Genomic DNA, 13,425 nt, shown 5'->3' with positions numbered 1-13,425 from the left:
GTCACAAGAAAAAAAGGAAGGAAAAAGGCTAAAATTTATACAAAGAAAAAAGTTATATAATTCTTAATTCAAGATTTCTGCTTATGCTTCTGCTGTGAAACATATATGTAGTTTGATTAAGAAATATAAAATTTTATTTTGACAGTGATTATGTGAAGTATTTATGTATGTTTAAAGGAAAGAAATAGAGAGCTATTTTACTTATCACTTAAGGGCTTCTGAGTTAGGTAGAGTTCTCCCTTTTTATTAACAAAATTAATACATATTTATAAGTGCAAATAATTGGAGAAATATAGAATATAAAAAATATAAGCGTATCTTTTTCCGTCCCGCTACCAAAAAGTAAATAGTTTTCTATGGCATATATGTTATACACTTCATGTACTTATATCTTTTAAGAGAATTACACAATTCGTAGTGTTCTACATTTGCTAAGTTAATATTAATAACACCTTTCCATATATTTACATATTCAATATTTCAGATATTTTTATATTTTTCTCATTTTATTATATTAAGTAGAACTCCCAGAATAATACTGTATAATAACAATTATAGTGGACTTCCTTGTCTAGACACATAAAGGGCCCTTTGCATTAGTATGCTCAATATATTATCACCTGTTTACTGAGCAGAAAGGAGGATGCTTTGGTAGTGGAGAACAGTTTTTCACTCTTCCACAAATGTATCTCATGCCTGCCACAGTTTTCACCATAGCCTCTGCTGAGTCTATACCATCATCTAGGGATCAGCAAGTTCTCAGTGCCAAAACCTGTTCTCCCATGATATTGCAGGTGGTGACATGATCTGTTAAGGACTTCCCAGTGGATACCATTTGTGATTTTTTTCCTTTTGCTAATGTTGTCTCTATTCTCTGATCCCTTAGCATATCCCTGGGTACATCAACAACCTGAGATCCACACAATGTTCTGCAAATTTTAAAGGCAAAGTCTATCAAATCAAAGAAATAATAATTCCTACTTTATGTAAAATGTCCCTCCATGTGTCAACTTAAAATAGAGAGGATCTAAAATAATGAAGAATCTTAACTTAGCAAAAGGAAATTGAATAGAAGTCAATAGATGTGAGAGTGGTGACAGTGGAAACTGGAAACAAACTAAAATATTGAAGTTGTAAGCATTTATACCTGCCCAATTATAAACTGATGCTTTTAGCTTTGAATTATTCTGTTTGAAATGCATATTTTTAATCTTTCTGTCCATGGAGGAAAGAAATGTCTTCCAGGAGTTGGGGGCAGGAAAGGGTATTCTGATCTTGAAATAATGTGACAATATTTCCAAAATGTGTTTGCTCTAAAAGATGCCTTCTAAGCAAATGTTTGAAAATAGGGACTTCCCTGGCGGTCCAATGGTTAAGACTTCGCCTTCCAATGCAGGGGGTGCGGGTATTTTTTATTTATTTATTTATTTATTTTGCGGTACGCAGGCCTCTCACTGTTGTGGCCTCTTCCGTTGCGGAGCACAGGCTCCGGACGCGCAGGCTCAGCGGCCATGGCTCACGGGCCCAGCCGCTCCGCGGCATGTGGGATCTTCCCGGACCGGGGCACGAACCCGTGACCCCTGCATCGGCGGGTGGACTCTCAACCACTGCGCCACCAGGGAAGCCCGGGGGTGCGGGTTTGATCCCCGTTCGGGGAGCTAAAAGCCCACATGCCTTGCAGCCAAAAAACTAAAACATAAAAAAACAGAAGCAACATCGTAACAAATTAAAGGCTTAAAAAAAATTTTTTTTAAGAAAATAGTTGCGAACATGAAATTTCCATTCATAAATATGAGACACTCCGTTTTGAAACTTATTTCCTGAAGAGTGCATTTTGACCAGAACGAATGTGTGAGTTATATGTGTGAAAAGTTGAGAAATTGTAAATATTATCAGTTCTGGTTAAATGTGTGATTTGCCTGTGAAAACATTTTTTTACTATCAGCTTTGTGTATCCCAAAATGAACTATAGTTCTCAAGCATACTGAAGTAATATGGACATCATTCGAGGACAGTAAAATGCCATCCTGAGTTAAATCATGTCTAAAGTCGTGACTTTTTTTCAGGATAGTTTTTCATGAATTTTCCCTTTCAGGGATAAGTATGATCTTGATAAACTGAATCAAGCAACATATCAGGGAGAAAAATAAAGATACTTAAAACAAAATATACCCAAATAATTATCAAGAAGTTTCTCCCACATGGGACTTCCCTGGTGGTCCAGTGGTTAAGATGCCATGCTTCCAGTGCAGGGGGCACAGGTTCGATCCCTGGTCAGGGAACTAATATCCCACATGCCACACAACATGGCCTAAAAAAAGAAAAAGAAATTTCTCCTACATATAAATTCTAGAGGGAGAGACAAGGATGGATGGGGTCTTCTCAGCCAGTCAAAAATTCTACCTAGAAACTGATGCTTCAGAATCAGGAAGGAGAGGGAATCTATCACAACTCCCATTTCAGTCAAATTCCTGTATGAGGTTTCTTGAATTAATTTGTACAATTCCAAGTTTGGCAACTTTTATTCTAAATGTTTTGTTTTAAATCCAAAAGTATAGTGGTAAAAGTATATAATATAATAGAACTGCAAGATGTATTATCTCTCAATTTGGGCATTTCCTTATTTGATGTTGCTAATTAAAATAGAAAAATGTTTATTGGTAAAATAAGTCATTTATGAGCCTTAATTCTTAAAGATGGCCATATGTTTTATCTCTGTCAAAATCAAGAAAATTATTATAGAAGATGCATTTGGGGGATATGGAAAGGGCATGTTTTAATCCATGCAAAGAGTCAGTTATTTCTTTTCATTTTTTTCTTGGCCACGCCACGTGGCATGTGGGATCTTAGTTCCCCAAGCAGGGATCGAACCTGTGCCCCCTGCAGTGGAAGCGCTGAGTCTTAACCACTGGACCGCCAGGGAATCCCTAAGAGTCAGTTATCATACTTAAGCTGAAACGACTTAAATTTCTTATGAACAAAGTTTTCTAAATGTTCTCTATTTGCTTTTAAACAAAAAAGCGATAATGTCTGGCTTGATATCTGGAGAACTAAATGTAAATGATAACACGAGATAATAACGGAAATATCTTTTGAGGAGCGATTTTGTGAAGATTAGCTGGATTTGTAGATATTGTTCTATACAAAGTTGCTCATTTAAGTTTTCAGAAATGTAATTTTATTTCTTTCTCTAATAATTTTAGTATGATTTGATTGTGTTTTAATGTTATATTAATTTAGTTCTAACTTGACATTCCTAACTGTTTTTTGGAAATTTATGAAATATAACATTCAGGTAGAAATATGTGTGTATGTGTGTGTACATATATATATGTATACATATATATAATATATGTGTGTGTATATATATATACATGTGTGTATGTGTGTGTGTTCATCCATATGTAGATGGATATATATGTGTGTATAGACATCAATAGAGAGTTCTCCAAAGGTCTCCCTAGAAACTGGAATTCAACTAAGGTAAATATTAAAATGTTTTAAAATGTTTGTGTGTGTGTGTGTGTGTGTGTGTGAAAAAAGTAGGCAGGATCAAGTTATGACTCTAAGGAAAAGTTGTCTATACTTTAACCCCCCAAAATTGTAAAAGCTGGGGAATTTAAGGTAAAACTCCATTAATAAGGGTTCGTCTGTTTTATCTATGAGCTACTATTCTCTGTTAGTTGCATGAGAATGCCATCTGAGGAGCTAAATGCTCTGGCTTCATGATCCTTAGTGTTTCCCTGGATGAGGTTATATTTTTCTTTAATTTTCAGAGATATTTGTATTACATTCAGATGATCGGAACACCCTGTTTGGATCTATACTCTATAAAATCAATTTTAAGTTTCTTAAACCATCACGCGAGAGGGAAATGGTGCATATTTGTTACATGATGCCCCATATTTGCACTGTGTATTTTTCTCCTCATCTTATCCTTTTGGAAAAAATCCTAAAGTAGGAAAGAGAAACATAAATGCAAACTCTGTGCCTCTTTGATGAAACTAGGAAACATCTGAAAGCCCAAACCACAAATAGGAAGTGCTGCCAATAGCAGTGAGGATCAAAGCAAGGATGGTCACAACTGCAAGTCACAAAGACGCACGCACAGAGCTGGCAGAACACACAGTGAGTGGGCACGTCCAGAAGTGCAGAAGAAACATAATTTAGTTTGTAGTAATGAGAACAGAGTCCATGGGCTGCAGGCCTGAGCTTCTTTGAAATGAGTTTGATGCTTATACAAGTAGAACTTGCAGAGCTGACCAAGAAATCAAACAGACCACCATCCTGCAGCAAGTAATTTCAGGGAGGAGAAGGAAAACTCTGCGTTGTTAATTGCTAAAGAAAAGAGAAAAAGTCACACTGAAAACTCTGTGTCATAAGGAGAATTCCTGCTAGCCTGGACCATTGCCCTGGCTCATTTACCATACAGTGAATCTCCTCCAAATACAGTCCAGAAGAAATCATCTCTTTCAATGATAAGCAATAGTTTTAAAAATTGTACTGAACTTAGTGAATGGATAAAGAAGATGTGGCACATATATACAATGGAATATTACTCAGCCATAAAAAGGAACAAAATTGAGTCATTTGTAGAGACATGGATGGACCTAGAGACTGTCACACAGAGTGAAGTCAGAAACAGAAAAACAAATACCATATATTAACACATATATATGGAACCTAGAAAAATGGTACTGATGAACCTAGTGGCAGTGCCGGAATAGAGACGCAGACGTAGAGAACAGACTTGTGGACACGGGGGGGATGGGGAGGCCTGGACGAATTGAGAGAGTAGCATTGGCAGATATACACTAGTATAGGTAAAATAGATAGCTAGTGGGGAGCTGCTGTATAGCACAAGGAGATTGACTGTGCTCCTGTGATGGGGAGGGTGGGAGGGAGGCTCAAGAGGGAGGAGATATGGGGATATATGTATACGTATAGCTGATTCACTTTGTTGTACAGCAAAAACTAACACAACATTGTAAAGCAATTATACTCCAATAAAGATATATAAAAAACAAAATTGAACAGAACTTAAATAGAGTTACCCTAAAAAAAAGGAGGAAAGAAACTAGAAAATTAGATGGGAAGCTCCTTCCTCCATTAAAAATTTTTTTTCTTCCAGTTTTGTTGAGACATAATTAACATATAGCACTGTATACGTTTAGCATAATGATTTGACTTGCATACATCATGAGATGATTATCACAATAAGTTTAGTGAACATCCATTGTCTCATAGAGATGCAAAGTTAAAGAAATAGAAAAAAATTTTTCTTCTTTGTGATGAGACCTCTTAAGATTTACTCTTAACAACTTTCAACTATAACACACAGCAGTGTCAATTATATTGATCACGTTGTACACTACATCCCTAGTATTATTTAACTTATAACTGGAAGTTTGTACCTTTTGACCACCTTCATCCAATTCCCATGCCCCGCAGCCCCCGGCCTCTGGTAACCACATTTTTAATTACATTTTACAACTGTGTTGTGTAATTAATATGTTAACATCATATATTAAAACGTTTCTTTTACCTAAAAGTTCTTTTTTTTTCTTCTGATTTTAAAAAAACTAAAGCATTGTCATGGGCCCAGAAAGGATTGTGGGCCCCAGGTACTGTCTCTACTAAGCCTTAGTCTGCCTGGGAGGAGGCAACAGCGCTCCGACGAAAGACAACAAACAAGGTTCAGCTGTGCGCCAGCTCCTCGAGGGCAGGTTCTTGTTCGTTCTTGTGTCCCTAGCACCTCAATGGAATAAATTTGCTTATTCTCCAAATATTCAGTACCTACTCTGTGACAGGTCCTGCACTAAGTGCTGAGGATACAAGGATAAGTTGCTGCCCTTGCCCTTCATGTTGGTTTCACCGCCAATGAGACTGTATCTATTAGGAATCTTTCAGCTGCAGGGGAAAATCAAATACATCAAAAAACCTAAAACTAGGGTTAAACAAAAAGCATATTTATTAGTTCACATAAATGAAAACATCCATGGTAAACCTCGTTTCGGGACTGACTGAATTTAGGGATCAAGTGACCATAACAAAACAACAGTGAAAGTTAAGCTCTCATATGCCTGGCACAATTCTGAGCCTTTTACATGTACCCACCCATTTAACTCACAACAAACCTGCATGGTAGGTAGTATGATTAGCTCCATTTTGCCCAGGAGAAAAGTGCAGTATTCAACTTCTCTCTGGTTCTCTGTTCTGCCTTCCAGACTGGAGGGTTTCTTCTCAAATCCTCCTAGTGGACCCAAATTTATTAGTTATTTATGAGAGAAAATTTCACAAGACTCACTAAGAAAGAATATGCAGGACTTGGCGACTCATTGGATGCAGGGATTTCAGCGGGTGGTGAAATTCAGGTCTTTGACTGTAACACTTTCTAAGGTGATTGTAACACTTTCTAAGGTGATTAACGGAGGAGAATCATGACTTTTGAGAAAAGAGGAGCAGTTTTAGATGTGTTCAATTTAGTGTGTCAATCAGACACTTAGATGACTAGTTTTTATTATGTATCAGGTCATTCCAAAAAGTCACTTGAGAAACTTACATAATAAGAAATAATACAACAGGATAGAAAAAAAAATAAAAGAGCAAATCAGGTTAGAGGGAACGACTCCTCTGTAATTACTGCCACCCTACTGGATAAAAGGTCCCATTCCTGGGGCTCTTATAGGACCTTATATTTCTCTCATTATAACACCTATTTAAAACTTTATTACAATTCCCAGCTTAATATAAGTTCCAGTTTAATATAAGTTCCATGAGAGCAGCAGTCCTGTCTGTGTAATACACCGTCCATCCCCATCACCTAGCACAAGGAATATCAAGTGAATGAATGAATACATGAAAAACTTTATTTAATCCTCCTAACAGACAGACCTGAAAAAAGAGAATTCCCATTCACCAGCAATAAAGTTCAGCTGTGAAGAAGATGCTTTTTCCATGTACTTTGCCACCTCTCTATTTAACATGGATACAAATGAACTAAAACAATTCACCAAAGAAAGGCCAAGATTGGAAGGAACATATCACAAGGAATGACTGAATAAAAGCAGCGATGTTTAGCCTAAGGAAGAGATAGTGGGAGAAATCCTACATAAGTCAGTCCTGTGTGCCCTGCTGGAGCTGGACTCCAAGGACACGCACATCATAAAAATAAAGGAATTTTGGTGTACAGATGTTGCAGAAGTGAGGCCAACTGCCACATATGGGAAACCATAAAGACATATTGTGATCTTACAAAGTTTCCTATCAGTTAAAGTTGTCCAAAAATAGAGTTGCCTAAGAGGCAGTGAGTTCCTTGTCACTGGACTTTTTCAAATGTAAGCCAGCTAAGGATAGGCTGTAAAATGGTAAAGGATGTTTAAGTGTTGGAAATGCAGGTGGATTCAATGGCTTTCTAGTTCTCTTCAATGCGGAAGTTATATGATTCAACTCTCAGTAAAGGGAAGGCAAAAGGATCTCCAGTACTTAACAGAGGAAGACACTTCCTACCAGGAATGTAGTCTTACCCATGCAGGAGGAATATCACAGCAGAAAAAAAGCAGGCAGGTTGGATAACCCTGCCCATTATCTTCATCCTGTTTTCACTATTCCATTTTTTTTTTTTTTTTTTTCTGCTTTGGTTCTTCATTGCTGTGCGCGGCTTTCTCTAGTTGCAGTGAGCGGGGGTTACTCTTCGTTGTGGTGCACGGGCTTCTCACTGCGGTGGCTTCTCTTGTTGCAGAGCACGGGCTCTAGGCCCACGGGCTTCAGTAGTTGTGGCACGTGGGCTCAGTAGTTGTGGCTCGTGGGCTCTAGAGCGCAGACTCAGTAGTTGTGGTGCACAGGCTTCGTAGTTGTGGCGCACGGGCTTAGTTGCTCCATGGCATGTGGGATCTTCCTGGACCAGGGCATGAACCCATGTCCCCTGCATTGGCAGGCAGACTCTTAACCACTGAGCCACCAAGGAAGCCCTATTCTGTTTCTTTACACTTTAAGATCTTACTTCAGTTTCCCATGTAGACTTTCTCGCAGGATGGAAAATGTTCTGACTAGCTAGCTAGATTATTCTAGTTCACTTACCAGTTAGACTTCTCGGGGAAATTAATGAATTCAGCACTCAAGTTAATCAGTGTTTTCTGAATAGCTCATTGCTGATTAATCCCTTTCAGCCTAATCATGCTGGAACACATAATAAATTTGCATTTCTGACCTTAAAAACTGAGAACGAGTCTCTGAATTTTGGTAATCCACCAGTGTGTCTCCCCCCTGGTTAAAGCAGCCACCTAAATGCCACATATGCTGGATGACAAGTTGGATCTCTGTGTCAGTGTCCCCATTCCCTTTAGTTTATAGTAATAGTAATAATAATGATAGCAGCGACAATGAAGAATGCAATGTCACGAAGAGAGCTATTAAAAAATGAAGTCGCTTTTGTTTTAACTTGATTTTTATTATTTGCTGCGGTAGAAGCATCAGGAAGGAATAAAAAGTAACACCCCCATCAAAGTTAGCCAAGCCTTTGGATTCCTAGGGGTCAGGGTCCAGGATCTCTGAGCCTTCGTGTGCTTCCCAATGATCTATCAAGCTATTTTATGTGAGAAACATGCATTTGAGCTCTCAGTTTTGTGCGGGGGTTGAAAGGGGGAAATTGGATTTCCAAGGATTTGAAATGCAACAAGGATTTATTCTTCTTTGGGGATAGAGAACTGAGCCTGTTCAGACCAGCCCCTCAGTGATGGCAAAACCTTGAAATGAGTGGTTGCTGGGAAGCTGAATGGTCTGTGCACTAAGGTTTGGAAGCCTGGAGGAGGAGCCCTGAATTTCTCCAGAGGAAATGGAGCTACTGCAGAGCCACCCTCCATGGAAAGACCTCTGGTTCAGGGCACAGAGCTTGACAGGCCGACCTCTGGGTTGTAGGATGAGGCACCAACCAGGACACTGGTACCCCAACAGTGACATCGTGTGGCTATAAGGAGCAATAGCAGCAGAGATATACAGTCTGAGAGACACTGAGACGGTGTGAACCCCCTGGTATAACTGCACAATCTAAGGAAGTGGAAGAGCCCTAAAGTGACTGGAAACAGACTTCCTACCAATTATAGCAGGTAGGGGCTTGGCCTCTTCTAATTGAGTCCATAGAAATTTATTTAAAACGTCACTGTTGAACTCTGGTCCCACTTTAAGTCTCCAACGTCCTCATTTAAAGCACTCATCCTCCCCAGTAATTATCTGTATCCTTAGTGTTTTCTTTTCTTCAGAGCCCATAACCAGAAGGCCCTTCTAGTTCATACATTTACTTGTTTTTATCTGGCTTATAAGTTTACTTCTTTATTGCCTGTCTTCCCCTTACTAGAATTTAAGTCCACGGAGGCTGGGATCTTGTCATTCTTGTGTGTCACTGTATTCCCAGCTCTTAAAATAGTGCCTGGCAGACCCTCGGAATTCAGGAAATATTTGTCAAATGAGTGGACGAATGGATTATATACCTGAAACAAACTATGTTCCACGTACTGTGCTAGGCACTTAACATCATTTAATCCTCGTATCAGCCCAGTAGGGGCTATCACCATCCCTTTGAATAGCTGAGGGAACTACGAACCCAAATTATTAACCCCTGAGCTCTACTGCCCCTCACCATTCCTGTTTCCCATCCCTCTAGTTACCTTTTCCAAGAACATCCCCTCCCTTTCCTCCTTCAGGTTAGGTTGTGTCCCTTTCCCCTTTCCTCTCAAAATAACCTAGGTATAACTATCACTGCACTTACATCAGTCATTATATGTTTGTATCTCCCTACACTCTGAGGTCCTTGAGTGCCTCAGAAGCGATTGTCCTCTTGGTGTTCACGAGAGATACTATAGGGCCTGGAACACAATAGGTACTCAAAGTATTTTTATACAACAATGACCGAATGAATGGGTGGATGACCACACTCCTATCCCGAGCCAACCCCCTCCCACTTCTCCTTTTTTCTGTGATGCTCGCGAGGGCCTACTGTGCACCAGGCATGGGAAATACAGAAATGAATAAGACAGTCTCTACTGCAAAGGAGCCACAGTCTAGTGGAGCTGGGGTGGTGGCGGGAGAGTAATGGCAAACAGTCACCATTAGTGCAGTTAGCGCTGAAGCGTGCAGGTGGTGCTAGGAAGAGAAGCATCTGGCCCTAAAACAGGGGTACCTTGCTGCCTTTTGTAGGACAGTAGAGATGAGAGTGGGAGCACACGGCTCATCGTGATTCAGTAGTAGAATGAGGGGAAGTGGCAAGAGGTGAGGCTACAAAAATGGGCAGGTACCAGCTCAGGAAGGGCCTTGAAGGTAACATTCAAGAACTTGGACTTTATTCTGAAGGTGATGGGGAACTATTGAAGGGTCTGGATCAGGAAGGTGATGTGATCAGATTGGCAGTTCAAATAATGGTCAGATGAAAGACGAAGCCTAAAATAGAGCATCAGCAATGGGTATTAAGAAAAGAGAAGAGGTCAGAGTTATCAGCAGGATAACTGTTTCCATGTGGTAGGGGAAGGAGAGAAAGGAGGAGCCAGTGAAGACGCCCAGGTTTCTGGATGGATGATGGTGCCATTCGCTGGTAAAGAAAACACAGGAGGAGGAGCAGTTTTGAATGATACATAGTAAGTGCTCAATAAATAGCTGTTGAATTGAACTTAATTAAAAGGTAGAAGACACACTGCTTCTTTTGGATGCATTTGGAGTTTGGATTCCTTTTCAAATACAGCTCAAGACAGTGGTCTAGGGGGTATGTGGCCCATTGGACAGCCTCAGCAGTGGGAGTTAATGGAAGAATACTCAGAATGAGAAGAGGGCTAAGAACAGAATCTCAGAAAACCCAACTTTTAAGAGGTGGTAGAGGAAGAAGAGACTAAGGGGAAAACCACAAGTTGACATTTATTGAGCACCTACAGCAAGGGACTGTACTAGATGTTGGGAAAAAATTATGATTGTATGTCCCGAGGAGGAAAATGCCGAAGGAGCAAGTAGCCAGAAGGATGTGTCTATGTGCCACTGGGGGAGAGCCCAGGATTCAGTGCAAACTGGAGAAATCACACAATGATCTGTTGGAAATGGAAGCCACACTCCATGTGCCAACGTCTGTCTTATTCCTTGCATCGCCTTTCCCCCACCCCTTCACATGGAGTCCGGGTTAGGTGCCATGACTTTTATTGACGGTGAGTGTAAGCAGGTGTGAGCGGCTGCTCTTTTAAAGGACACAGGGTGCTGGGCTTAAGAAGCCAGGAAGGGAGGGCCAGTGCTGGGCTGTGGATGCAGGATTCACTCCTTATTTGGGCGGGAACGCTGCATTCTCAGAGGAAGATTTATTTCGGGGTTAGGCATCGGCGCGGGGGAGGCAGGCAGCACCAGCCATTAGGCCGCACTCTCTATTTGGAGCACAGCCGCTGCTGCTTCGGCAGCCCTAGGTCTCCCGGGATCTTCCTCGGTATCCTGCGGAGGTTCTGGTTCCTGCTTAGACTCCGACTCAGGTTGGGCTTCCGGCTGGCCCTCAGTGCTCCGGCCAGGCCCAAGGCGAGGAGGCTTAACAGGCGTGGGGGATGGCGCTGCAGGCCCTTTCCGGCCCGAAAAGGCCCTTCGCAAGCTATGCACCAACCCGGCGCGCCGCAGCCGCAGCGCCCTGGACTCCACGGGCTCCTCCTCGTCTGAGCTCTCCCCACCTTCGCCCTCTGGCTGCTGTGGGCCAGGTTCGGCCTCGTCCGCCGGGCCTAAGGGCTCCGGCGCCTTCTGGAAGGCCTTGGCCGGGATTTCAGCCTCCTCCTGCAAGTGATGGACACAGCACTGGCCCTGGCAGCCCCCTATCCCGCACCAGCCTGAGCCTCCCTCCTCAATGACACCAGGGGAACCACCCCACCCTTAGCCTCCGCAGCCCGGTTGGGAAAGAAAAGGCAGGCGTGGGAAAGGGGGGCGTGGGTTGGAGGGAGGTGGGGAGAGCTAGGGCAGGGGAACTGCATAAGTTTGTGGAACCCGGTTAGGGACATGAGACAGGATGGTAGCCGCAGGGGCAAGAACAGGAGGAGGGGGCGAACTGTCTTGGGATGCACTTCCGCCACCGTTCTTTTCATCTGGGGATGGGCTGGGACTTGGAGCAACTGCTGTGGACGTGGCCTGGGCGTGGCCTGGGCGGGCTTTGATTGGCTGGGTTCAGGGGTGTGAGGGAAGGCTGGGGCTCGGTGGTGGGAAGCGCGCGAGGGCCTGGAAGTGGTTTCCACGAGACCGGAGGAGGATAGGGTCAGGAATGTGGGTGTGGTAGGCGGATGGGAGGGGGAGCCCCCAGGTGGTGGCCCGCGGGAAAGGCCCCGATCAGGGGACGCCTGAGGTCACTGACCTTGAAGAGCAGAACGTGGAGCTTCCCGCGCGCCACCAGCAGCCCGTGGTTGGCCTCCAGCCGCTGCACCTGGGCGGCTCGGCGCACCGCGCGCTCCTGGGCGGCATCGGCGTGCGAGCCCACGCGCTCAGCCTTGGCCAGCAGCTGCGCCAGCGCGTTGCTCGTGGTGTCGTGGCTGCGACTCAGCGCGCCCAGGCGGCTCTGGATGCGACGCACGGAGCCCGCCAGGCCGCCCTGCCTCTGAGCCAGGCCCCCCTGCCGCTCGCGCAGCGCCTCCAGCATGGTGGCCAGCTTCTCCAGCAGGGTCACCACCGTGACGGCGTGCACCGGGCCCCTAGCCGGCGCTCCGGGAACAGGCCCCGGCTCCAGCGCGCTCTCCCCCATGCTCCCCGACTGCCCTGCCTGGCTCTCCCTGAAGCCGCCGGCTGCGCTCTGGGCTGGGGCCGCCTTCCCCGGCTCCTCCCCAGCTCCGGCCGTGACTCAGGCAGGCGGAGTTGGCCTTCCCGGGCGGCGGGAGGGAAAGCGGGAGGCGGGATGTTGGTGGTGGGGTCCTTCGGAAGCGCTCCCCCTTTCCGCCGCCCCGCCCCGGAGACCCGCGGGGAAGCAGGTTGGCCCGGGATCCGCCCCACCCCGCCCGGCAAACTCTCTGGCTCTGAGTGTGAGTTCCCTCCCCCACTCCAATTCCCTAGTGTGCCTCTTTCTGGAAAGTACTCTCCCCACTGCAGAGGGCGAGCCATGGAAAATTTTGCTGTTTGCATCGAGTGGGCAGAGAAACTATGTTAGCAAAGCAAAGGGGTAACCAAAGGGCCTGCGCAGCCTCCTGCCCTGGCCTCCCACGCTTCAAAGTGTTGCGTTTGCGCCCCACGCTGGGCGCGGTAGACTGGGAGGTTCTTGGATATTCCGCTACCAACCTAAGAGTGTTTAAGCCTGAGGCCTCGCTTTGGGACCCAGCAGGCCCCGCAGTGTGGACAGAGGAGGGGCGGAGGGAGTGAGGAGGCATCCTCTGGTATTTCCCTAATAGTCTTCACCAGGGTTTGGCCACAGGCCTCATTTCCTGCTTCTCTAGTTCCTACCGT

General features: G+C 44.2%; 1 protein-coding gene across 1 annotated transcript; it reads right to left on the bottom strand.

The window, feature by feature from the left end:
- Positions 1–10,880: 10,880 nt before the first annotated feature.
- Positions 10,881–12,906, bottom strand: CAVIN3 (caveolae associated protein 3). Its single transcript, XM_004279255.3, has 2 exons — positions 12,350–12,906; positions 10,881–11,781 (listed from the first exon to the last, which is right to left on the bottom strand). Exons 1-2 carry the CDS (start codon positions 12,731–12,733, stop codon positions 11,377–11,379), a joined length of 789 nt encoding a protein of 262 aa, XP_004279303.2. The 5' UTR covers positions 12,734–12,906; the 3' UTR covers positions 10,881–11,376.
- Between the last annotated feature and the right edge of the window lie 519 nt (positions 12,907–13,425).

This window comes from Orcinus orca, chromosome 8 (genome assembly GCF_937001465.1).
Source record: "Orcinus orca chromosome 8, mOrcOrc1.1, whole genome shotgun sequence".
Taxonomy (NCBI): domain Eukaryota; kingdom Metazoa; phylum Chordata; class Mammalia; order Artiodactyla; family Delphinidae; genus Orcinus; species Orcinus orca.
This window is presented reverse-complemented; position numbering and strand designations above follow the sequence as displayed.

What these genes read in the sequence shown, in the direction of transcription:
- CAVIN3 (XM_004279255.3), bottom strand. Translation starts at nt 12,733, where the DNA reads ATGGGGGAGAGCGCGCTGGAGCCGGGGCCTGTTCCCGGAGCGCCGGCT. An exon ending in TCCACGTTCTGCTCTTCAAG is followed by an intron (nt 11,782 to 12,349) that starts GTCAGTGACCTC and finishes CATCACTTGCAG; the next exon opens with GAGGAGGCTGAAATCCCGGC.